At 45.4% G+C, this 25,678-nt stretch overlaps 3 protein-coding genes across 3 annotated transcripts in view; 1 reads left to right on the top strand and 2 right to left on the bottom strand.

Moving 5' to 3' along the window:
- T265_11458 (hypothetical protein) overlaps positions 1–21,080 on the bottom strand; it is a gene marked incomplete at both ends in the record, with an annotated part of 75,417 nt that extends 54,337 nt beyond the window's left edge. Inside the window, 8 exons of the mRNA XM_009178115.1 lie at positions 6,344–6,425; positions 9,634–9,696; positions 14,082–14,213; positions 14,826–14,898; positions 15,734–15,776; positions 20,518–20,624; positions 20,659–20,723; positions 20,761–21,080. Of these exons, the coding sequence (XP_009176379.1) occupies positions 6,344–6,425; positions 9,634–9,696; positions 14,082–14,213; positions 14,826–14,898; positions 15,734–15,776; positions 20,518–20,624; positions 20,659–20,723; positions 20,761–21,080 (885 nt within the window). The remainder of the gene's footprint in view (positions 1–6,343; positions 6,426–9,633; positions 9,697–14,081; positions 14,214–14,825; positions 14,899–15,733; positions 15,777–20,517; positions 20,625–20,658; positions 20,724–20,760) is intronic.
- T265_11457 (hypothetical protein) overlaps positions 1–25,678 on the top strand; it is a gene marked incomplete at both ends in the record, with an annotated part of 37,310 nt that overhangs the window by 3,728 nt on the left and 7,904 nt on the right. The gene's annotated exons all lie outside the window — the stretch shown is intronic.
- On the bottom strand, positions 23,065–23,286 carry T265_11459 (hypothetical protein; the record flags this gene model as incomplete). Its single annotated transcript, XM_009178117.1, has 1 exon — positions 23,065–23,286. The coding sequence occupies one exon, from the start codon at positions 23,284–23,286 to the stop codon at positions 23,065–23,067; it is 222 nt and encodes a 73-aa protein (XP_009176381.1).

Genomic DNA, 25,678 nt, shown 5'->3' on the forward strand with positions numbered 1-25,678 from the left:
CGGGTGGCATAGCAGCTAGGCACCGCAAGGGCGTTACAGCTTCTTTTGAAGAAAAACCTAAAGTGAGCCTGCCCAACAAGCAATTCAAGAAAACTTCGTAGACGAATCTTTTCACTGGAAGAGAAATGAAGACCCACCCAAACCATAGTAAAAAGTCGTGGGTGCCACAGAATCCCAGCGGTGTTGGAAAGGACCAAACTATCATTATTCCCAGTGGTCTCACTGCCTGCTGGAGTCAAGTTTTCAAAACCAGCTTGAATATATTCAACACAGGCAATCGAGACATTACACTCAAGGTCTGTCTGCACGACAGAATAATGCCAATCGCGGGCTACTTGCTGCGAAAGAAGGGATGTCCTGGCGATGCACGCAAGCATGGTTTCAAAAATTAAAACAGTAGCATAACTACAGATCAAGACTCGTTTGTGGTGGATTTGCTTGATTGTATTCCAATCGTTTGTGAAGGGAATGAATCACGGGTAAAACCGGCTTATTCTCCTGTGTACAGGATGCAATGCGAAAGGACGAACTCCACATTGAGAAGAAACGATCGAAAGGGCGGGGAGCCCGCACAACAAACGCAAGAAGTTGTACGGATTATCACTGGAGGGCACTAGGAAATCACCAGCCAAGTGCTAGACGATTATGGAGAACAATGTGAGTTGCGCCTGTATAGGCGTAATCGCTGATGCATAGAGGTGTTACATTTTACTGGGAGACTAATGCTGCTATTGTGCATTCGTATTGTCAGAACGGAATGAGTTACAACTGAAGACAGGTGAGCATGGAAAGGTGGTGTAATGTGAAAGAAGACTTTCCGAGAAAAACGATTTCGACGGTCTGACAGCCGATGCGTAATTGATATTCCAAAGCTGCTGTCAGCTACTTCATGTGCAAGCACAAGCACGAATCGATAAGTCATAAAAAGCACCGTTAGCAAAATCCATCAACTACTTGCCTGTTGTTTTCAAGAGCATGTTAACAAAGCAGCTGACTGGCTTCTAGCAGAAAGCAGAAAACCAAAAAGCCATCATGCGTTCACATGATGGTGTACACCTGGATAAAACGGAAGTTAAGCTAAATTCTCGAAGCCATGCTTGCGTTCGACAACGCCAATCACGATGTTCGCATCAGCGAACGACAGGGGGACAGTAGATTGACAGCCATCACAAAGGGCGCAGAGTCAATAAAACAGTAGTCTAGAACATATCGAATAAGGGGGAATACCGAAAACAAGATCGACGAAAGATCTCCTGGGATACCCGTTACTTAGTGAATATGAAAATGGGCTGTTCCAGGGGAGGAGATCGTTATAGCCGAGGTAGGTGTTTAAAATCGTATTTCAGATGTTTGAGAATATTTACAGTAGACAAATCACTTTATCGTACAGGCTCTTGTTTCCAGTCGGATATCCGCTAGACGAAATTGCTGCCTCAAGAATGATGCCAAATCATCCAGATTTGAACCACCTGATACAAAAATTCGAAAACCCTAGTCACTTCAAGCGCAACATAGGCTACACTGGCTACACATCTTGGTGTCCTGTCGTTGCCCTCATTTCCAGAGCCAACTTTAAGGCCTGATAAGGTCTCATTGGCTTGACCTGGTCATCTAACGATAAACAAATGTGAGCAGACATTAATGGATCCGAATCGATGCCGTGTTTAATTTGCCATTTATATCCATAGGCCCATTATAAACTAGAAGCACGTGATAAATGGCTGGATACTAATTGACATAGTAATCACTGGTTCTGTTCAAGGCATTCCGATGTTTCTAGAAGATTACTTCATCGGTGTACTATCAGTTGGGCTGTTGTTTCCTCTTTGCAGTGGATTTTTATACTTTTTCATGTAACGGACTCAAGCGGTGAGCAATCTACACGACTTATGAAACCCTGGTTGGCACATTTTGTTCTAGTTTGATGCAGTTTTTCAATGAAAAAGTTCGCTTCAGATTCCGAGTTACATTGGACATGCTCTGGGAACTTTTAACAGTTGGGAGTTAGAGAATCTATTGGACTTTTACGATTGAACTACAGCACTGCATTCGCTCGGCAACCTCGACCTTGAGATTTTTTTGCGTCATCTGACGAGTTCGTCAATGATGGTGGTATTCAGTCAACAGTGAACCAAACACATTTCGACATTTTTATCTGGTCACGCCTCAAGAATTAAACCGAGGTCGGCACTTCAGTATTAGAAGGAAACGAAGGTTGGACGAGAAATGACGTGTTTTTTAACCACCGTAAATGTCCTCGTTATTCATAGATTCTAAGACTTTCTCAGTATTCCTTCACCTGCACGAGTGACATGCAAGCATTACGAACTTAACAAAAACCAAGCTGATCGATTATGTTGTAGTCGTCGTAGGGGATTGCTTGTTAGATAGTCGGTCCATTCATGGACAAGGAAGAGTTTCGTGAAGATTGATTCTACGGTGGGATGGTGACTCTAGATATGCAGCGTATGTGCAGGCGAAGAATCGTACAGCGATTCCCCACAACAACCGACGGAAAAGACATCACTACCCTGAAACGGCTTATCAAATATAGCGCAAGCACACATACCGGCAAAGTACATAATACTTGCCCATTGGTCCCCTACTATTGCATCCAAAACTGCACCCATTTTTAGTTAGGCCGTGATAAGTGGACTGAAGTACTCAATGCGTGGCAGACCAGAAATAGTAACGTTCACGGTTTATTCACAGCTGTCGTAAAATAGTTAAGCTTTGACAAATTTGAGTTGTCACGCAACTGTGACAACGCGTGGAGTGCGAACCAACTGGAGTGGAAACGCTGTGCGAATGCCGAATTTAGAAGTAAACTCAGTCACCACAGGACCTCGCTCAACAACAACGAGTTCAAACTGACACAGGGGAAATACGAGAAAATAAGAAACAAGATCGAACCATATTCGATCCAAAAACTTATTTACTAGTAGATCAAAACGAATCTTTCACTTACGAATACGTCCATATGATGGACACCCAAAATGACTATACAAGTTCTCTGAACACCCTTTGCCTAGATGGTAAAAAATGGGACAGTTCTGTCAGGCTTAGTCACTTCACACTGGTGCACCACCGATTGATATGACAACAGGCGACATGAGATCTCATTAGTTCATTATTCCGAAAGAGTTGCGGCGGTCACTCATGACTATGTTCGTGTGACCAGGGTATGAGTACAATGATGTACAACGACACATCTGGACGCCTGTTTAAAGTGGACAGAAGAGTGTAGCAGATAATGAAATCTACTCGAAGCGAGTTCAGTGGGTGAACGGGTTGTACCGCACTAGGTTCGTTAACTTGATAATCTTCATTAATGGATTCTACTTCATCTCTGAAATCAGCCAAGGAGTCCAAGGTGCACATTAGCTGCAGTGCACAAGTCCCGCAGTTAACGGAGACCAGATTTAAACGGGACCAACCGGTACCTGGATGCACCTGGAAGCAACCAAAGAAAACTAGTTACCGAACTACATGGACCACACAAATGCCGCGATACGTCTAAAGGTCACATTGGTTGCTATCAGCCACAATTGCTAACAACATACCAAATCCATTCATTCTAACCCAGTAAATAGCAACGCCATGGTCGCATGACAAATGCAGACCGGTTTGGCGCCTCTGACAAGATATGCACGTGAATGCATTCCAGCTACCACTGTAGCATAGCTGATTCGGGCTTAGGACGATAAACCTCGCGCGATGATACGACTGGAAGTGCACACAAAGCAGTGACACGAAAAGTAAGCATGTGAATTATTTCCAATCAATCACAGAACTGACCAGGGGCGAGATAGCCCGGTGGTAAGAGTGCGAATTTACTGACCGGAAGGTCCGTGGTTTGAACCCGACCTCTGCCCTTCGACTTTCCTTGTCTAGGCTTGGGCAACAGGCAGTATCCCAGCCTTCGTACCTCCTGGTGGCATGGCAGTTAGGCACAGAAAGGTTGCTACGGCTGGACTATTTATTTTACAGAACTGACCCACCTCATCGCAGTAGCTGGCATTAGCAGGGTACAATACGGACAAAGCGGTGTTTTGCAGTCCCATTTTCTTCACCACTGAAACCCTGGGAACAACGACGCCACAAGAGAGTACACTCGGCTGAAAATTGAGTCTTGACAACCACGAAAACAAAACCTGAACGAACTTTTATAACCTTGTTCACCGGATCAGCTGTGTATAGTTACCACTAAAGGGCCCGTGATTTTCCGCTCAGCAACGTACGGCGAATTGAAAGGATATCCAAACCAGTTTTACCGGGCAGCCATAACCCAGCACCGGTGGGGAACGAATTTTACTCGAGAATGAGCTGCACTGTCCACTGAACCCTCAGGTCTTCCGAATATCAAAAAAGTGCCATTTATTTATTATAAGCGTGATGTGAACACACCACCGAGGATACTCCTGAAGCGTCTGTGTCGAAGGCTTGTACAGTCTAATAGTATGATTCCCGGAAAACGGTTAGGGCCTCAAAACAATCAGATAAGTTGCAGATCACTAGTGTTGTAACAGCAAATCATGCCATTTAGTCTGCACAACCACCCAAACTAAATCGGTTTTTGTGAATTTAATCTGTGTGAAGCAATCAGATCAAGGGCAAAAAATTGACCACCGACGCATGTGGTGAGGAACGCTAAATGCATCGTTACTTTAGACTCATTCACCATCAAGAAGACCGAACCCTCATAAGAAAGAATTCCCGCAGGACAGGTCGACGAGTTCGGCCTGTAGTCGCATACTCGCTCTATGGGAGAATCACCGTAGCGTGAAAGGAATACTGGGGTGTGGGGTTTTATGCTGCATGAATGAAATAAAAAGCTTGCTAAGCGTTACTCGGCGCCGTTTATGGATGACACAGTGGTCCACATCCTTAGATCACATTGGAAGCCACTAAAAACCTCATATAGTTGTTAGCACTAACGTGCCAAGATATTCCGCTTCAACTTTGCTTTGCGTGATCGAAAGAACGGGTATACAAGCCAACATAGTGCCACCGACCACTCTTTCTTAGGCAGAATTCCACACGAATACCACTTTGCCGCTGGCAGTTGGGGGTTGCTACGGCCAAGAAGTCTAGCACACACGTAATTGGCCGGTTCAGCAACAAGGCGAACTCTCAATTGGCCGAAAGTCTGGACCCAAAAGCCAATTATGACCCAGTAATCGCCGAATGATGGTTGTCAACGGTGTATCCAGAAGGCATTAGAATTTCCAGGATGTCGCCGCACACATTTTATATACGATGCGTTTTTGACCTGGTTTCGGGCGTTAATACACGGTGTGCACCTTTTCTGGTTGTTTTGACGGGGACGCTAGCTTGGGAGGTTCAGACCGACAACTAAGGTGGGAAAATACCGTTGCTACACTCTCACATTCTGTTCTATCGACCTCATCTAAGCTTAGTGACAATGACTGGTCTGTGAATGTCATCATCATCATCATCATTGTCAGCTGTAATAACCGCGTACTCGTCGAACAGTGGTTGTAGCTGCCGCAGTTTCGTTCACCGATGTTTTTTTTTTTGGGGGGGGGGCTGGAAAAAGAGCGAAGCATGTAGGGGGGGGTTGGAAAAGGAGCTATGCATTGAAGGCAATAGCTTTGATGCACGAGCACCATTGAGGGCACGACTGGGCCATATCTGACAATTTCTCTAGCCATTGATGTGGCCCGTCTCAGGGTCCCCATCCAGGAAGACGGCAGTGACCAGCGCAGCTGAGTTTGCTGGTAATTGCTTTCATACTTCGCTGCCACGTACCTCTACGGCAGACACATCTCTGTGACGACAATTAAAATGAAGTCATCAATTGGAGTTGACTGCGATAAAAATTCGACTATGACAACGTTGAGATTACTAGTCGGAGGCCAGTTTCGTTGAACTAACCTATTAAACGCATCATCTGAAAGAGATACGGATGTGGTGTCTACAACCTTAAAAAGTTTGGTGTTCACAACTGCTCAAATTACGGTTGGTTTCGACCGAACTCCTAATGAACACTAGAGCTTTCCCTCACAAGTAGTTCTGGATAAATTAATCTTCCGAGAAAGAACTAGCCAAGAAGCAACCATATCTTAACAGAGGGGAACAGCCTCTTCCCTCTAGGTGGCCTATTTTCAGGGGAATCAATGTAACCGGTATTGTGTGGCGTGTCTATCTATCTGCGCCAGTTCTGATTCTCGACCTAGCTTGTTCTATTTGAGCATCCGAACCTGAGATTTACAAAAAGCAATTGAGACAAGCGTAGATAAGCCTGTCAGCAAGAGAGGTTACAAGGAAGTTTAAAGAATGGATGGACATGCATATAAATCATGTGATCCACAAGGCTTACACGTAACAAAGCTTGAGCTGTTGGTCGTTTCTTTTCACTCTTGGTTAAGGCCGTCTTGAGGAAGTTGTGAAATTTCGACGACCTGTTAAACGGATAGAGAAATAGAAAGATGGGTATAGCGTATAAAAGACAATGTTCTGATGGGTATAAAAACTGAGCACAAGCAAAGGTTAAGTTTTATTCATAGTAGAAGGAATAGTGCAGCTGTTGTGTGGTCGGCTCAGGTTTTGTAACAGACCTAACCACCGGCTACGAATGAACAAACAGGTTATTCTCATTAAAACGCCTACATATGCCTTGCGGTCTCGTCCAGAGAATGGTGCGCCACAAAAAAGTACCACTGGTATATATGTGACCGTGGTTAAAACTGTGATATTGAAAAGTCGAGAGATTCATCGTTCGTATGCAAACATAATTATTTCAAAGAATTATGAAGAAATCGACTGTCAATAATTGAACGGGGTGCTGCATCCTCCTTGCCTGGAAAGACCACCTCTGATTCATTCGTTTGGGACACTGAAACGTCGACATCCTCTCAGATGATGCCATTTTTGGTGACATCACCACAGCTTTAGCAGATATAAGCGGGGGGTACCGAGAACTATCCTTGGCTTCTTAAGTTTTCACCAGTTGCTGAAAAATGGACGCAAAAGGGTGATCAAGCACCGCGGCTGTGTCCAGTTCGGACGTGGGGAACTCAGGCGAGAGCTTCCCGTATACTCGTAGGCGCCCACAGGAGTTCGCATACTGTGCCTTTATAAGGGAGGGAAATTTGGAAGGGACACTGATCGCCCGACAATGCTTAAGTTTCTGACGATCGACAGAATCGAAAGCAGCTTTCAAATCCAGAAAAACTACCAACGTGGGACGTCTGAAGGAGTGGCGCTGTTCAAGAATTTGTCTCAAGTTAAAGGTATGATCGATCCATCCTCGATTCTCACGAATGTCTCTCCCGATAATCCATCAACCCAGGCAAAATAATGCCAGAGAGCACTTTAGATGCAACGGATACCAGGCTGATAACACGATGGTTTTCATATGAGTCTCTTGATCCCTTTTTGAAAACTGAGGTCACGGTCGAGGAGCTCCATTCGGCTGGTATTCTGATTTGGTTCCGAATCTAAATAATCGTCCAGCTGTAGCACCCTTTCGGTGCCTAGCTGCCATGCCACACGAAGGAGGCACGAGGGCTGGGATACTGCCAGGTCGCCCAAGCCTAGACAGGGGGAGTCGAATGGCAGAGGTCGGGTTCGAACCACGGACCTTCCGGTCAGTAAATTCGCGCTCTAACCACTTGAGCCATCTCGACCCCGAATCTTTCGAATCTTCTGCAGTATAGTTGTCAGACTGTTCACCAGGACCTCCCCACCTTCTTCGAAGATCGCGGGGTGTAGACCATCCAGGCCAAGTGCCTTGTCGCGCTTCAGGATTGAAAACTCGCGCTGGATTTCAGTTGCTGATGATGGGTTGGTGTCAATGTTCCATTCAGGCCCGCTTGGTTCTTCCAGTGGTTGTGTTGAAGGAGACCAGGCGGACTGTTCTTGGAAGTGTTCAACCAAACAACCGCTCTGTGCAAAAGCGACTGTTTGCTGGGATTCAGTCCAGTAAGGCACTTTGAGCCTCGGGGCTGAGTGCAACTCGCACACCGTAGGTACCACGAGCCATGGCGTCAGGATCACCGGGTGCCCGAAGAGTGAAATATGGAACATGTGGGCTAGTCCTAAGCGGCTTGAGGAGCACGACCGAAGTGGGGTCTTGTACGCGAGTTACGGAGGCGCCACATCAATAGAGGGAAAGTAAGGTTTCATCAAGGGATGCCTGTTGCTCAATTTGACATAGAGTACGGACATTACGGGCTGCAACGTGGATAAAATCTTTTGATGTTAGTAGGTGATTATTTCGGTTTAGTTTTCTGGCGACGGTCCAGACACGGAACAATGGCTAGTGGGTTGACGAATGGGCTGACTGCACTGCATTGTACGATAGATTGGGAGGGGATGAGGGGGTACGCCGATGGGCGAATAGCTGCAAGGGCAAATGATACTTCCCGGTTGCCTAGGCTGAAGAAGGGGGTACCCCAGCTTGAGCCTTTGACACAAAAGTCTGACCCACAAGGCGGTGGGACGATGTTGGGTTTTGTTCGAGGACCCTTCCCCTAGCCTCTGACTCAAGAGTTTGGACCGCAAGACAACGGTTGTTTAGGCCTTCTTGGAGGACCCTTCCCGGAGTCAATGTCTCAATAATCTGACCTACTCGGCTGTAGGGGAACGGCCTGGCCCGAGGGCACATTACTGTCTCACTCCTGATGCGGCTGTGCACACTAGGTGCCTTTTGAGCAGCACTGAGCTCTTTAGTTTTGAAGGTATTTCGACCGTATTAAGTAATGCGCCGGCGGTCACGGTCAACCGTTGGGCGATCGGAGTGTATGGTTTTGGGGGCCGACCTTTTTCAATCCGTCCTTCCTCGGGGAAAGGCAGCATGAAGCAGCAAGGTCATGCTAATTTGACACTGGGTTACCCCGACCGATATGGTAAGATTCCCATATCAAGGATTCTGGTTAAAAATGGAAAAAAACGCTTCAGCATTTGTAGACCTGCGACCATCCTTTGGGCTATGGAGCTCTAATCCAGTGACTATATGGGCAAGTTCGTAAGTGCGGATGACAAATAATTGACAGAGGACGTGAATAAACGGATGAACCGCAGGAACAGCAGCTAAGAAGCACAAAAGCATGCCACAAAACGATGTGATTTCACCTCCAGTCCCCAAGCCGTGTGTTAACACTGCATCCTCCGTATCAGGAAGTTTCGAAAACCGCATCTGTAATGCAAGCACAGTTTCGATAACACAGTCTGACTGGCCCGTCGAGCATCAGTACTTTAGACACGTGCGCACTGGACACAGAAGACGTACGTAGTGGTTGTGCATTTCGCACAAAATTTGAGGCTTAACAAAAACCAACGTCTACCTGGAAGACATGAATAAAAACGCGTGCGTGAATAGAACACGGATGGCAGGTAAATGCTTTCGACAATATCACAATGGACAAAAGATAAAAGTTAAGGTGCCAAATTGAAGGTTTCAATCTTTTTGTTTATGATCACATCGGCCCACCGACAACTTATTCAAAGCATCCGGTTTCGGTTTTCGTAGTACAACAACATACATGGAATTATTGCATGCAAATAAGTGCGCACAAATTCAAACCCAAAAACTACTGTCAGTGACGATAGATATTCAGCAGTAGCCTGCAGAGCATGTGGTTGGGAATAAATAACCTCACCACTTACCACGCAGCCTTATTACGAAGCGTAGGTGGTTTGTAACTGCGCATACCCAGAATCCGAAGTGCTCTAAAATAACCAAAGAGATATGTGCAGGCAAATTGGAGTAATCAATAAGATTCTGAAGAGATCAGATAGAGTATGAATCACACTTTCAACGGTAACAAGTTCAAATACACCGAGGCTGATTATAGAACCAAAATACGAAGCGTCCCGCAGGCAAGTAGTAGTCACGTGAGTAGAGAAGTTTGATTACATAGACCGTAAATAAAACAAATGATAGCTTGCACGGAAGTGGATCTACGTGTCGAAGTCAACGCAGCGGAAACGGCTGGAACCAGCAGGTTCGGAATCAGTTGGTCAGGAAATGGGATCTTAGTAAGCATAAGGTATTTGGCTAAGACAATGCATCTATCACTGCAGGCTGAGGTGGCTAGGCCATGTGTTATACAAGCCGAATTACCGTCTGCCGAGAAGACCGTCGTTTTCCGTGCCTAAGTCAGAATGGTGGATACCTATAGGTGAACAGAATATGAAAAGAGGGGAATGGAAAAGGTCACGAAAATTTTGAGCGCCAGTGATGCTATTCGCCTTCCCGTGCTTGGCTCGAGAGAATGGACGATATGGTGGCTAACCGACTTCATGGTGTTCATGCTGTCAGCTTCTATCCAGATTATGTGACGGAGTGTTGAAGGTGTGGGTGCCTCGGATGTTCTAGGCTAGCCCCAGGTCCCCTTCCCTGTCCCATTTCTTCACTGTTTCAAAAACTTTATTGAAATAAATAGCTATATAGTACGGCAGTGAAGCACCAGTATTCCCACCTAGTGTTGGTGTCAATGGGACGGTATCTATATCACATTGGAATTATACGTTAGTAAATACGCCCTACATTGTTTGAAACTCAATCTGCGAAGACGGGAACCATCACGATAACTTAGGCAGCCACTTAAGAGTTTTCAATGTTTCTAAACGGATGGCTAGACAAGATATGCGAGACAGTGGGGTATCCGCTAACAATTTATTATAATCATCAGGACTGAATGACAACTGGACACGATTACGCATGATCACACAACGTTCTTCTACATGAGTCAAAAAGTGCTGTGACTAGGATAGGGATTATTAGACGCAGGACTTTGGATCAGACATGTACGATTGACTATAATGTTGGCCTGCTCTCAACAATACGTGCGCTCACCATCGTATATAGTTTATACGAAGCCAAATAATTTGGCACACACATGGCCGTAAGACCGGTACGCAAGACTGAATAGTTCTCCTGGATATCTGAGCACTATTTACAATGGGTAGACTGAATCGCGTGCCATGCGTTGTCATATAGCGACCGTTTAGCAAAAATGCATGAGAACTGTCACTAGTGGTATTAGGTCTTTTAACGCCCAGGAAAATCGTCGCTTTCAAGATTCTGCTTTCAACATCTCTACTACTAGCCACAAACAGAAGAAACTCATGTGTAAAAATTTCTACACAAAGTGACAGATTTGAGTCTTCATGCGTGGCCACTGGTACAGATGTGGCCGTAATTCATTTTGGTGGTTGTTCCTGAGGCTATACTGAGTTGATGACTGTCATTGGCATGAATGGCTTATATGTCTCAGAGCTCTTTAACCGAAAACCTGGGAAAACGAGAGTGCATCGGAACGCAGATAGAAACTTGACAGCATGGACACCATATCGATAGTAAAATGGATCCGGCCAAGTGGGCGAGATGGCTGTGTTTGGAGGGCGAATTTACTGACCAGAAGGCCCGCGGTTCGAACCTCACCTCTGCTTCTTGACTTCCCCTGTCTATGCTTGGGCAACCTGGCAGTAGCCCATCCCTCGTGCTTCCTTCGGGTTTGCAGAATGATTTTGAGGTGTCTACGGCTGTAGCGGTTGAGTTAACCCTAGATGTTTCAGCTAACGGTAATTGGCGGCGAAAAGATACCTCAGTCCTTAAAAATGGGCCCAGGGTGATTTCGCCTGGCTCCAAATAAAGCGACGGCCGGTGTGGCATCAGACATTTGTAATGGTGCAATTCATGGTTATGCTTGTACTCAGATACTGCCACGGAGCCCAAGCCCAGAAAAGTGACAATTACGGAGCTCAACTAAATAGTTTGGCTTAAAAACCTAACGGCAAAGCGCCGGTGTTTGGCGTAAGACCGTCAGAGCAGTCTAAATTTATGAGGAACAGGTCACCGAAAAAAATCGTTCAGCTGTAGCACCCTTTCGATGCCATGCCACACGAAGGAGACACGAGGGCTGACATACAGTCACGTTGCCCAAGCCTAAACAGAAGTCGAGAGGCAGAGGTCAGCAAATTCGGGCTCTAACCACTTGGTCCATTTCACTCCAAGGCAATGAACAGGTCTCCGTGCCTGTTCGAATCCACAACTGGGAGGCCAAGAGACCGTGTCAGTAATTGACACAGTCTACCCATTGACCAGCATGATATGAAAGACTCTGGGTGTCACACGCGTACATCCCAGTATGGTTCAATAGGTTAGAAATGTAGAAACCGTCAAATCGTTACACGTCCTAAATTTGTGTGACCAGTAAGTTCCTGTTGCTTGACTGTGCTTCATGGGCCAGTACCGACCGATCCGAACACAAGCCACAGCAACAGAAATTGCGATAAACCGTGAGATTGACTAATATGAAATTTTCTCTACGATGAACGGGTTTCTGGATGAAATACTCCAATATTCCTGGCAATATAGCCATTGAACAGTCATAGTTTATTGGAACCATGCCACTATTTTGCATACATACATCGTGAGCTGAAGCTGGTAACCAACAACCTGCAACATTGCTACTACAAGAGGTCACCTCACGTGAAGTATGAAAATCGAAACAACGGAAATCTGATGATGAAGAAGAATAAACGACTGACTAGCAAAAGTCAGACAAGTCGCTATTCATGGAGGGACAAACTTAACTCGTGAACTTGAGGGAAGAATTCGCATGTTGGTATACTGAACCCGTCAAAAAGACGCATGAACCTAGGTGTAATAAATCAGCTGCGCACAGACTGCAGTCATTGAGGTTAAGCATTCCCGTGCTCTGATCAGCTGACTACTTTTGAGTTGTACATACAACGTAGGTGAAAAATGACAGTGTTGAATGTAACGCTTCGCAAGTCGGTACTAACGTCGCTCTCTTGAGAATCAGCTGATCATGCAGGTAGGAACTGATGTGTGAAGACTGAGCGCTAACATACAATGTGGATGAGTGGGTTTTATTCATCAGCATGGAGATCGATCAATCGCGTATTGAATGGAACAAACTTTCTTTAAACACTGATTAATCGATACAAACGAGACAACAGCTTAACAGGAAGTCCGTCTAGGAAAATGAACGAGTCGTTTGTTGTATGATCGATCGACATACTGTCGCAACCAAAACCAAACTTTCGAGTAAGTCCGAAAGAATGCGTTCGCGCCCATGGCAAACAGTGAAAAGTTGCAACCAAGCAAAGAAACAGGCACGCCTACGAACGCCAAATATTGTTAGCTAACGTTTGTTGTCAATTCCAGTTGTCCATCAGTTGGTTGATTTGTCCATGGGGTTTAGCAACCATAAACAGTTCACCAAGGTACGTCAGTTCGAGTTGCCGTTATTCCGATCAACGGGAATAGGGGAAAGCGCTCTAGAGACAATGGCCTGATGAGTACTCTGAAGTCGAATCGATCCGTTTTCCCCTCGAAGGAATCTGGATAGCTAGTTATTGATAGGAATACTGCATGCGCGCTACTGACCTAAGTGATTGGGATGTTTGTTTTGTCTTGAGGTCTGCATCCAGGAAGAAATCCACTGTCAAAATCACTACCATAGTTCGCCGCGGAGTTATCAACTGCCCATCTTTAGATCGTTCCCACCGTTATCACGGGTGCACAGAAGGTACTCACGCACAAGGCACATAGGCAGCATAACCTATGAAGTATGACTAGCTCATCCGTTGTGGGCATTTTATTCCCGTCCAAAACCCATCCAACGGACCTCAGTATTACTGACGCAGACAGTCTGCACGAACCAATCGCGGTTCTACAGCACAAGTCAGTACGGGTCGCACAACATCGTTGTAAATGGCATGTCTCTGGCGGATGGGTCGATACCAGGACGATATCATAAGTGTCCAAACAGTACTTGGTTGGTTTGAGGTAACAAGCATCATAAGTAAACGCCGACCGACAAAATCGGTAATAAAACTAACAGAGAAGCGGAATGGCTACTTTCGTGGCTACGAAGAGAGAGAAGGTAAACCAACATAGAGCAATGTAAGTGAAACCCAAGGGGGAACTAGCGAGAACAATGTAACAGGTGACTCAGTAAGGAAAATGCGCGGACGTACAAAAGTCACTGAAACGGGTAGGTCTGTGAGAGTTGGTGTTGCCATCAGTACGGTTACGGGAAATACGTTACCAGGGTATAAATCTAAACAACACAACTTACTTCATTGGATGAAGGTCGAACAACGGAGGCTGCAGTTCAGCGTACTCCATGGCAGTAATTCCCAGTGCCCAAATATCGCACTTCTCATCATACCCTCCCTTGCGTTCCACCGCAGCAACTTCGGGTGCCATCCTGAAGTGTGAGGGGAATGAACTCGTGCTAATATCCAGCAATGAACACATCTCTACCATGACAGGCAGTAGAGCTAAAGGTCTCGGGAGGCATACGAACACAGACTATCCAACGTCATGCACGTCTCGGTGAAGAGAAAGCCTACCATAACTAACAGGAATAGTTTGTATCCCCAGAGGATAAACCATGCGCCTCATTACATGACCTCACACCAACTGTTAACAAGTCATGGGTAAACGAAAAATCATTACAGCTTAAGAATTAGATATGAAGCTGTGATCAGGAAGCACGTTATAGCCACATTCGACACCCAAAAATAAAAAACAAAGTTGTATTAAAGTTAACTTTTGACGACCGTACGTCGCTCAAAGAAAGGTGGTGGTAGGCGGAATCATATGGCTCGTTTCGCTGTCTCCGAATTCTTCTGACTAAAGAATCAAACAAACGAGTGTAGATGAACTTCAAAATAAGGAAAATCTAGCCAGCGAGTGGTGAGTGAAGTGATGGAACATCAAGAGAGCCACCATGGAGAAAGCTTACACTGATTGACTGGTCAATAGGAAGAAATTTTTCAGACCGATACGTCGTAAACTTACGTCACCCGCAACTCACCAGTATGGAGTACCGATGAACGAATTTCGCCGCTGGATAGTTTGAGTTATTTGGGCAGCTACACCAAAGTCAGCTGTGGGGAAGAATAAAATTTAAAAGTTAACTAAGTGCTCCAATTTCGGAGTAGTAGTGGACTAAATACATGAATAAATGGATGCCGCGCCATGAGACTTTGTACGGCAGCTAGCCTATCAGATTGGTGCTAACCAGCGCAGCACGATACTGAAACACTATGGACGTTCAAGACATTTTACACGCGCTAGCCTTCGCACAAACGCTTGTAACGCAAATGTTCGTGTAAATGACTGACGCAGTTAAGGCTCAAAGTAACGGAGAACCTAAATCAGTCTACACCATGATTACCCTGGATAGTCCATGCTAAGGATGAATGGAGGAATAGTTGAAACAACTCGGTATATCCGCTTTAGGTAAACCAAATTCAATTAGATCACGCAACCACCCACAAACAGAACATCGAATTCTTAGGCTATCCAAGTGGTATTTTGGGCCTCGCAATTCGGGGTTTTCCTTCCAACAAACTGGAATTGCAACAGTGCAGGGAAGTTTTAGGCCCTGCTGCTTAACCGCTAATATTTCTCTATTAAGTGACAATACGTTGGGAAGTATGGAGCTGGTTCAAGATAAAGTAGCGTTGTAATGAATTCCAGAGAGCCCGTCTGAGGGGTATGGAATGACAACAACCAATGTAGGTGTACCAGAGCCTATTTGCATATGCTACTTAACTCATTGTGTCTCAAGTAATGGGTTCCTTCCACAATTCTGAGGTTCCAAAAAACTCAACGATTACGGAGAAGCATGTCCAAACATGCCATGTCATGAACTGAATGACAAAACTAGGACTACGTTTGAAATACATGTGTATACTGCAGGGCTTCTGTTCAACGTACCAATTTTCACATCCCCATCGTTCGTAAGTAGAATATTGGCACCCTGTAATCAGAAAGACAACTGATAAAGTACACTACACACACGCGTTTAGGAGGTTATCAACACATGGTAGTAAAGAAAAAAGCTGACGAAATAAATAACGGCAATGTTTCCCAGGTTCGAAGAATGTTGTCGGTTTTTCAGTGGTATTGCCAAGACCTAGCTTACTCACCATAAGCCCTCATCAATGAGGTTCAGGCGTGGAAGTAGCACCTTCTTTGGCCGGTCTTTTGGGGCATAGATTAGGTGTCCTAACGTGACAGGATCCAGTCGATACCCACGCTCAGCCAGTCGATCACAAAGATCTCGGCTACAAATCATCTCAATGCTGGCAGGTTGCTATCAGACAGCACCCGTTCGATTGCGTATACCTCAGAAGTATGCCAAAAAGTACTGTATTTTGCACGTTTGGACAAAAAGGTTTACTAATGAAGTCTATGTCCGGTAAGGATATACAGAGACGCCCTTCGTGTTGTCATTAAAGCCGTAACAATACTAATGCTGAACAAATTACTGCCGATAATAGATTCGTTGATCTAGAAGATGTAGATGTTCCTTTATTAAACGAAAGTGCAAGTACTCTTGAAAAATTTACTTGTAGAGCCTCTGTTGTGTATTACGTTCCGATTATTCTTCATCAGCACTTTCATCCTGCTGAGTTACTAACTCGTAATTTTAACACAAACAAGACGGAGCAAAGAATAACTGACAAAAGCCGAAAGGAAGCTATGTCTGAAGCAACGTTTTTTCATGGATGAGTGGGCTTGAATGCTAACCTAAGTACACAAGGTACCCAGAGAGGGTGGGACGAATTTGGCGTCAAACCGCTTAGCATAACACAAAAAAAAACATGGACGATCTGCTCCGCTCGATAGTATCACCGGACAGTACTGGATACTTTGAAGTGCAAGGCTGACCAGCCGCTGAATATGTATGTTAATAAGTTCGGCTCACACCGACTGCCTGACGCACTCCATTCAACAGGCTCTCCACTCCTGCAAGATTCACCAGTGATTTAGGGCTGACGGACAAGCAACCGCGCTCTTGCACTTTAAGATGTTTTACCTATCTCAAAAGTCGTACCGTCTCAAAGGACAGTCTCGATGGTCACAATTGCGTTCCCCACTTGGAGCGTCAAGGAAGTTTCGAGAGGCATGCCGGAATACAACCATGGCTTATGCAGTCGTCAAGATGTGTGAGTCAATTTCTTCATTCTGAAGCTTCAGAGAAGGGAGGATGAGAAATTCTAAAGTAAAGCTTTACACTCTGAAAGTACCTAACGTAAACCGCAAATTGGGACCGATTCCGTGTTATCCTGTTTAGTTTAATACAATATGTGGACAAATAAAAAAAATAAAAAAAAATAAACGATGTCGCCCACATAAAACAAGACCATTATTCGTTCTCCAGACGTAATTCCGATATTGCGCACTTCACAAAATTGAACGAAACGGGGGAAAGGAGAAAATCTTGACGAAATCCATTGGTTGAGAGAGACAGTTGAAGTAGTCGCACAGTGCACTGTACATCGTAGTCAGACTGGAGGTATGAAAGGAACATGAAAAATGTTTCCGTATCTCCAGAGCAACCCCTTCCGGCTATGATTATTTAGGATCGTCAAAGAATCATCTAACCCTAAAAATAATAGGCTGGAGAGCTTCCCGCCCAGCCCTCTAGAATGGCTTATCCGCCATCTCCAGGATTCCATATACAAAAATTAGTCTGTGGGAACACAGTCTGTGTTTTCAGCGCTAACAATGAATCAGTATATCGTCAAATGTTCCGGAACGTACCCGTCCGTGACAAGCTGCATGCCAGTGATAATTCTTCTGAATCGACGAGCGGCCTCATTGACTTTGTAACCCGACACTCCCGTGTAGTATTGCTTACCACCACTGGTTCAATGCCAGATGAATCGACTACCATAAGACAATCGACGCCGTCGCAGGAGCCACATCTATTTCCAATGCCATGACCAACTAATAGTTGACGTCTTAACGTAGTGGCCGAGTTTGAGAACTGCGGCAACTCCGTGGGCTACATTGACTGCAATTTTGTTACAGAAGGTGCATTATGTCACGACGACCAAGGGAGCTCACAAAAGTGAGACCTCGCACTAAGAACAAACCCAATACGAGGCGCTCTGTAAGTAAAGTCGTAGGATCCTCCGTGATAAGTGTATGAAAGTGATAAGGTGCTTCCTCCTGGTATGTTGTCAGGAGAAGATACATGTTAGAAAGTGTAACTCCTAAAAACCGTAAGCAGTTGTCGCCCAAAGGTTGACCGTGACCACCGCCGAATTACGATTAAAACCTATCAAGTAACTGACGCAGCTCCGGACGCATCTGCTATGTGCAGTGGCGTCAGGAGGAGACGCGTATGTCTTACATCCTGTATCGTCTAGCTGGTTCAGCCCCACGTAGTCCAGCCGAGTCACCGGACATACGAAAGGAGAAATGTGAAAGAGTTGAATTTGTCCTTGGCGTTCTGGTATGCATAATCACGCTCGTGTCATGCGTGATCGGGAGACACAGTCTACATCAATTTGAAGGGAGTAGAAGGTCTCAGCAAGCATTGCTTGTTTGCCAATTTGACATAGAGTAAGGACGTTATAAAGCACCTATATAGAAAGGATCTCGTGGATTCAGAAGGGTGTTATTTTGTCTACTGTTGATAGGTATTGAGGAGCAAAGGGCCCTTCGGTCAGATAAGTGACAGTCAAGTGACCCAGTGACGTTTGCTTGTGTGGTGGAAGTCCAGAAAAACAGGAATAACCGAAGACTATTTCAGTTGATCCGTGCGACTGGTCCCCTGAACCCAACTGTGAGAGAAACCATCGAGGATCAGAACAGAGTGACCATCTCTAACAAAGAACGCCTTCACCAATGAGCGGAATACTTTAAAACAATCAGACTTGTTTTGATCCTACAGCTGAAGTAGAGCCCTGAAAGGAACCTTGAATCTTGTACGACTTCTTAGGTTAATGACAGCATACGTTCTCTGAAGCGCCACCGAGCCCTTAGTGCGCATGACCTCTCACCCGCATTGTCCATAGACGGGGGTGAGGTTCTCAGTCAGCACTTGTCTGATCTGTTTGTTTGCATTCGGGGAAAGAAGGCTGTCCAAACTGACCAAATCCTCACTCTCAGTCAGATGCTAAAACAACGCCATATGTACAAAAGGCCCACAATTTTAGTAGTCCTGGATATGAAAAGCACATTTAACTCGGTTGACCTGTCTTTTCGCCTTGACATGCTTGGCCAGCAAGGGATGTCCCGGAAGTTCGTTAACATAATATTTTTTGTATTCACAGACTTTCAGGCGTGTGACGGATGAGGTCAGTGCACGAACTTGCAAGGCTTGGGTTGTTTGCCAACTTGAGATACCTATAGCATCAAGTCGATGTATCCCTGAATCTCGAGGAACGTGTGCATCGGGCTGCTTTTTTGCATGGCTGTGAAACTTGGTCCGCTCGAGCGGCGAGATGTCTCCAGCTGTTTGACAATGATCTCAAAACCAAAACTCATGTGGGTTGCCTTCGGCGAATCGGTAACGGGGCAAATAGAAAGCGAATTTTCGGTTTTACAAAGGGTACTTCAACTAAAGAATGTGTCCAGCACCAGAAGCTGCGTTGGTTAGGCCATTTATTGGGCAAGCCAAACCATCAATTGCCGGAGTGCTGTTTTCCATGCCAAATTCGGATCGGAGGACGCAGAGAAAATGGACACTCTTTGATGTGGCAGAGGTGCATTAGCAAAAATACGAAAAGTCTCAGTACTGTCGGTACGGCTCTTCTTCCGGGATGGAGACCGCATGATCCTCACTGTGCCTGACTGGGGACGCCGTTAGATATGGCTGCTTATCGATGGCAATGGTCTCTTATTGTCCGTTTCTATTGAGGTTGCCTGAATGAGTGCCTGCAGTTATAGGCACCTCCGAAAGTCTGTGACAGACTGCCACTGTCCCTTAACGCCCAGTTTTGTTTTCTTCACAATAAAGCTGCCAAATCGAGGTTGTGGGACAGAGAAGCATCACTGTTGGACGCTGATGTCGTCGATGAGACGAAGGATCAGTGACGCCAGAAGATTCGTTGCAACAGGCGTCAAACTAACATCTCTGTGGTTACTACATTCATTGCGAGTAGCCTCTGAGAATGGGCACTATTGTCGACTCATCCGGCTTATCCGGAACCATCTTTCTTTCAGGTAGATCCGATTATAGTAGCTAGGCACTAGCTGAGGACTCCAACACCGTCCTTGAACAGAGTAGGCGGAAGGTCGAAACTCCGAAATGCGCAGAAAGCATCATCATGACCCACGACGATCACGGGTCAGTCTTGAGCGGAAACAACGCAGAACAGCGGCGGTTGTTCAACAATATCTGTGCGTCCTGCTTCCGGTTAACAACTACCCAGTGAGTTATAGCAGGTTCACTTGCTTATGAGTTTATACGCCCGACACTTTCATCCCACCGATGTGAAGCCAAAGGTCAATAAACTACCCTTCGGAATACCTGTAGTATTCATCGGCGATTCGACGGCAGGGAAACGGTTATGAACCATTGAAAAAGAAGCTCGGCATATTTGCAGATGGATTCAGGCATGTGTCGGGATCTCTCCCTCTTAACCTCTCTCGCCCTTGAACGTGGATTTGCCTTCGCGCCAACATAACTAATGCGGTGAGACAAAATGCATTCTAGATGAAAATCCGGGCTTCATTGGAGGGAACGCAATCATCAAACTCACTTTAATGTCGCGATGAATTTTCCCAGCTTTATGCATATATTCAATCCCTCGAAGAGTTTCGCGCGTAACGAATGCGATGCAATTCTCCTCGATGGGACGTCGAATATCTGAGAGGCGAATAGCGAAATAGCGTTGACATACTTGTATAAATGTCCTGCATCGAGAATCCCCCGCAGAACTCCATGCATATCCATAATTTGTTGTTCCTTAGAGTAAAACCTCTACTGAAAACTACAAAATTACCGAAAATAGCTGCCGAAGAACTGCACAATATTGTGGTGTTTGCAATCACGTAACGTTTGTATCTCTTGCAGGATTGCACGGATATCATCCTTGGCATCTATCTTTATGATTTTCACAGCAGCGATCTCCTTAGTCCTTAGGCGTAGGGCCTGGGCAAATGTCACGACTTTAATGAAGGGTGATGTTACCTTGTATACTTCACCATAAGTTCCTGTACCAATGCTTTCAATGAGTTTGTACTCTTCCTTCGGATCTTTGGCATTTACTAGCTCCCTAATATAGCCCAACTTTTGTTCACTGAGCTCCGACTTCACCGCCATTGACCGAAATCTTCCTCATCTCATCGAGCTCCGCCAACCAACGAACAGCCCGCGATCATTTGGTATCAGGTCTCGAGTGTTTCAGTTCAACGGCACCGATGGAAGGTTACCGGCTCATACATTCATTCTTGAGAAGTAGGGTTCTTGTTCGCAGAGTTGGATTTTGGCGGCTAGTTCAATAAAAGAAAGGGCAGACACCCAACTTTTGGGTGGGTATGCAAGGAAACTGACCGACGGACGTCGGTCAGCACAGGACGATGCACATCAAGAGGACAAGTAAGCAAACTGAGTCACGCATCCAGCTCACTGAACGGGAAAACCTCAAGAAAAGGCGAAAACCATATCTTTTCGGTGTATATTTGCCTAAGGCTCCAGGAGATAAAATCCTCTCAGAAGTGCAAAGTATGAGAAACCTTGGATGGATCATTGCTAGCCAATCGGCGCAGGGCCGTGTAACCACGCGAACAGCCAAGGTGTAGCCAGGGTGGTGAGTAGAAGAGGCTTAAAATAACAAATGAATGCTGTTACAGGTTAAGTAAAGAAAATAACTGTCGTCGAGCAGGGTGTTCTAGAACTCCTGTTTTGGGGCCGGAGATAAACTGGTGAAGCAACGGTAACCACGGTGTAGATTTCTGCTTCAAGTAGTGCCCGGAGATGCTAAGGAACTGTGCTGCTGCCACTAATGGCTTTGGTTCTTTTCAGTAATTTAATCCTGTTTCTGAAGTAAGTCTTAGGCCCCAGATGGTGCGCAACTAGCCTTTTTGTCAGATTTTCTTTACAGGAACATAGCCTTGGGAAGTTTCCCGGAAAAATTGAACCTTCTTAAAGGCCTGGAAAGTTTCATGGCTACCCTCAACCTGCGTCTTTTCGGGAAAAGCGGAGCTTTCCGTTTTCAGAAACCGACTGGAAAAAGCATTTCACGTATCCCAGAAAACTTGTGTCATTTAAACGTAATGGCACCGGATTAGCACATATCACTCCAGATGCTGTCTGATGAAGTCCCACTATGGCAGTTGAGGCAATTGGTTTTCCATAGAAGCTACAGATATCTCATTTTAATGGGGGATACGCTTCTTCCCTTTGCCACTTCTATGCATCACAAGGAAGGCCTGAACTTTTCTGTGCTTAGTGTAACTAAATCTTCCGTTTTTGGAAAAGTTGTGGGACTTCACTTGCACCCCCTGCAAACATGTATCACTCACCCAAATACAAGTGGAGCTCAGTAGTCTCATAATAAGTTATTTTGGTTGCAAAAAATCCAGCTCATCTTCTGGTGCATATGCTCCCCGAACAATCCTCAGCCACTTCAAGGCTTTGTGTTTGTTTAATCGGCTCTTTAGTGAGCGAGTGAGAGAAAACGCTTGAGTCTTAGTTTTTCTGTTCCCCGCAGTTGCGATTACATTTCGTGTAATAAGCATGTAACAAGCATGCTTCCCCGTTTTGTTGTTGCCTGCCGCGTCCAGGTAGTACCGACCCGATCATGCCCCTATTGGCATGTTCCCTACAACTTGGGAAACGGACCTATCGTATATTGCTCAACGTTTATGAAATTGTTCTCTTTTTCGCGCAATCTCCAGTACTCGCATATCCAACAGTCATGCTTTATTCCGACTATAAACGTATAACAATAATAATTCTAGAGGTGCGCTTCCCGCAAGTTGGGGATTAACATCATTATTATTATAAAGATATCAAGATACTGATTAACCCGCATGCCATCATCGGTGCCACCGTTCGAACCACGAACGGTGACACGGGGCAATTTTTGTTTAGGGTAGACAATTGGTGACAAATTACGTCATAGCGCTTTCTGCCAATGCTGCAAGGGTTTTTCGTCTCTCAAGAAAATAGGTTCCATTAGGTGCCGAAAAGTTGATGCTTTCGTGGCAGCACTAACGAATGAATTGTGTGCGATATAACACTCCATGTCTAATTTTTGTCCAAAAATTGCATCGCACAGCCCGGCGGGTGATGTACTCCAATGCTAATATTTGAGAGCTGTGTACAGTACCAGAAGTTCTTTAGCCCGCTTTGGGAAATTGTCACCCGGTATGACCGCACAAAGGCGTAAATCGGTGCCAGCCAGGAAGTGACCGGGAAACACCGTCGAAACTGGTGAATAAACGTCAAAAATGGTCTCCGCTGCGGAGTTCAGTGCGACAGGCAAAGAAGAAAGGAACGCCGTGTTTCGTTTTTGCAATAACATGTATTTTCTCGTGATGAAAAGAAAGGACAAAGCAGACTAGGTTCCTTTATCATAAAACAGTATACAATTTATCACAAAAGTTACTTGACGTATCGGTGTAAATTTAGAAATTCGATGTTTAGCACATCACTTGTAAGATCCGAGCGGCTGTGGATCTCACAGGACGATTGCGATTATTGGATTATACGCAGTTCGTAGCCAGTAGTCAATAGGAGCAGACAGACGTGGGGCAGTAGATGATATATTGAAGACTGACAGGAACTGGTTCTACAGAAAAACGGATTAGTAAGCCCCATGAATTAAGCAAACGTACAATCAACGATGACGCGATCTGCAGGAGCGATATAAGAGCAGCCTAACAGTGTGAGTTGGCCGTAACGGCGCAGGAGTCAGTACGTTCGGGATGTGAGGGACTGTCTTTCGGTCGGCGTCGACGCAGCCGCTCGTGTCGCGTGACAGGTCAGATTGCGCGGTTTCGCCCGTTTAAAACAAAGCTCAGTAAGGACTATCTGGCAGGCACCATACAGGGCTAATACAAAATAATCAGCCGCTCTGGCGTCAGGTCGGTGTGGTCGGTCGCGCGTTTGCCTGCCGTCCGGAGGATCCGAGTTCAATACCCGGTTGGCCCGCTTTTCGGTCGGAGTGGGCGCTTAAAAATAGGTGCGATTGAAGAGAACTTGCAGGCAACGACAGACGGGCAACAAAATATTGGCATCACTTACTGAGGGATAAGCAGGCCTTAACTAGGAACAAAACGGAGGAAAAACGGGCAGCAAGAAAACGAAACGGTGTCATAACAAACAGGTGTAAGTCATGCTACTAATGAGTAGTCAGAAAACAAGGAAAGTTACCCTTGTTCACCGCACCGTTGATGGGGGAATCAACATCACAAAAGTTACATCACAAAAGTTACTTGATGTATCGGTATAAATTTAGAAATTCAATGTTTAGCACATCATCCAAAGACAAGAATTACAATCTTGGGAAAGAACACTATCGGGACCTTGAGAAAACGCAGTAGCATATCTATCAACACTGTTTGAGGTATATGAAGCGGATAGGGATACGCTAGAATTAGAAGAGCATTTACAACCCAGAGGTGGTAAAGTAGAACAAAAACTAATTACAAACAGACAGATCAAGCACTTAGCCTGCTTGCACGATGTCATGCGGCGCGAGTCCAAGGTGTCCAGTCAGCTAGCTGGAGGTTCAAGCCGGTTACTTTGGAAAAGTTGATAGCGAATCTATGGCTCTCCATCAAGCGGTATGTTGACCAGATTTGTTCTTTACTCGGCAGCATGACGTCTCTCTGGCTTCCTCAGTTCACAAGACTCTCAGCCCCCAGAGGTGGATGAAAGGTGAAGTTAACAATCCACTCCTTTGCCATTGAACCCGGTAAACCTTAAGGTTATTACATGCTCAACCATACACTGTGAGAGCTTCGTGGTAACACACTCGTGTGTCCACTCAGCCGCAAGAGAATTTCCAGATACTAGCTTGGCTTTGTTAGCACGTGGCCCATCTACTGGATTCTACCAAACATCAGACCTCGAGTGATACCACAGGCACACATGTGTACTCAGGGATTTCTCTTGGAAGCTGCACTTGTAAACTGTCATTAAAAAAGGATATCTAATTTGCTTCTCCTTGTGTGGTGTTCCCCATGCAAATAGCTAGTGGAGTGAACCGCGAATCATACTCGCCCGCTCCAATAACCGGAAATACATTGCCTGAGGCAAACATTTTTGCTTGATTAGCAAATTTTTGTGCATTGTCGGTAGCTTGAAAAATTGGTAAGATAAGATTAACACTTTTTGCTGTATGTGCACCGCCAGCAATTAGGACGATGCCTGAGAATTGTCCACGCATTTAGAATTTCAGGGAAGCTCGAAACAGGATCCATTGTCTGCGCCTTCTAGCTTACCACTCACCCTACCACTTAAAGCGGTAAAACTTGCAGTCGACACGATCGTGCAGGGTGCTTGGGTCGTATCCTGTACTTTCTCAAAGAAAATTATGTATCACACGCAAACAACCAAAAACTGTTTTTTTCTTTATAAATACTCTCGTCCACATGTCTCATAGCCCGGTTCATCAAAAATGAAAGATGCCTCTGGAACAGAATTGCTTTGGTTGCTTGTTCGCGTGTGGCACGTAGCCCGACCGAAACGAAATAGTTATCAGAATGTCGATAGCGACCGAAAATGCCTTCGTGTAAATGTGTCACATCTGCGCCCTTCTCAGTCTTAATTATTGGGTAAAAAATTTGCAACACCCTGATATGGAATAAACTGCTGGGCACGGACGACCAATTACACAGTTAAAGATAACAACCCTATGTTCACTGTTTAATATAGAGAACAAGGGTTGTACATTACGCCTGCGAATCTAC

Source organism: Opisthorchis viverrini (assembly GCF_000715545.1).
Source record: "Opisthorchis viverrini unplaced genomic scaffold opera_v5_498, whole genome shotgun sequence".
NCBI lineage: Eukaryota > Metazoa > Platyhelminthes > Trematoda > Opisthorchiida > Opisthorchiidae > Opisthorchis > Opisthorchis viverrini.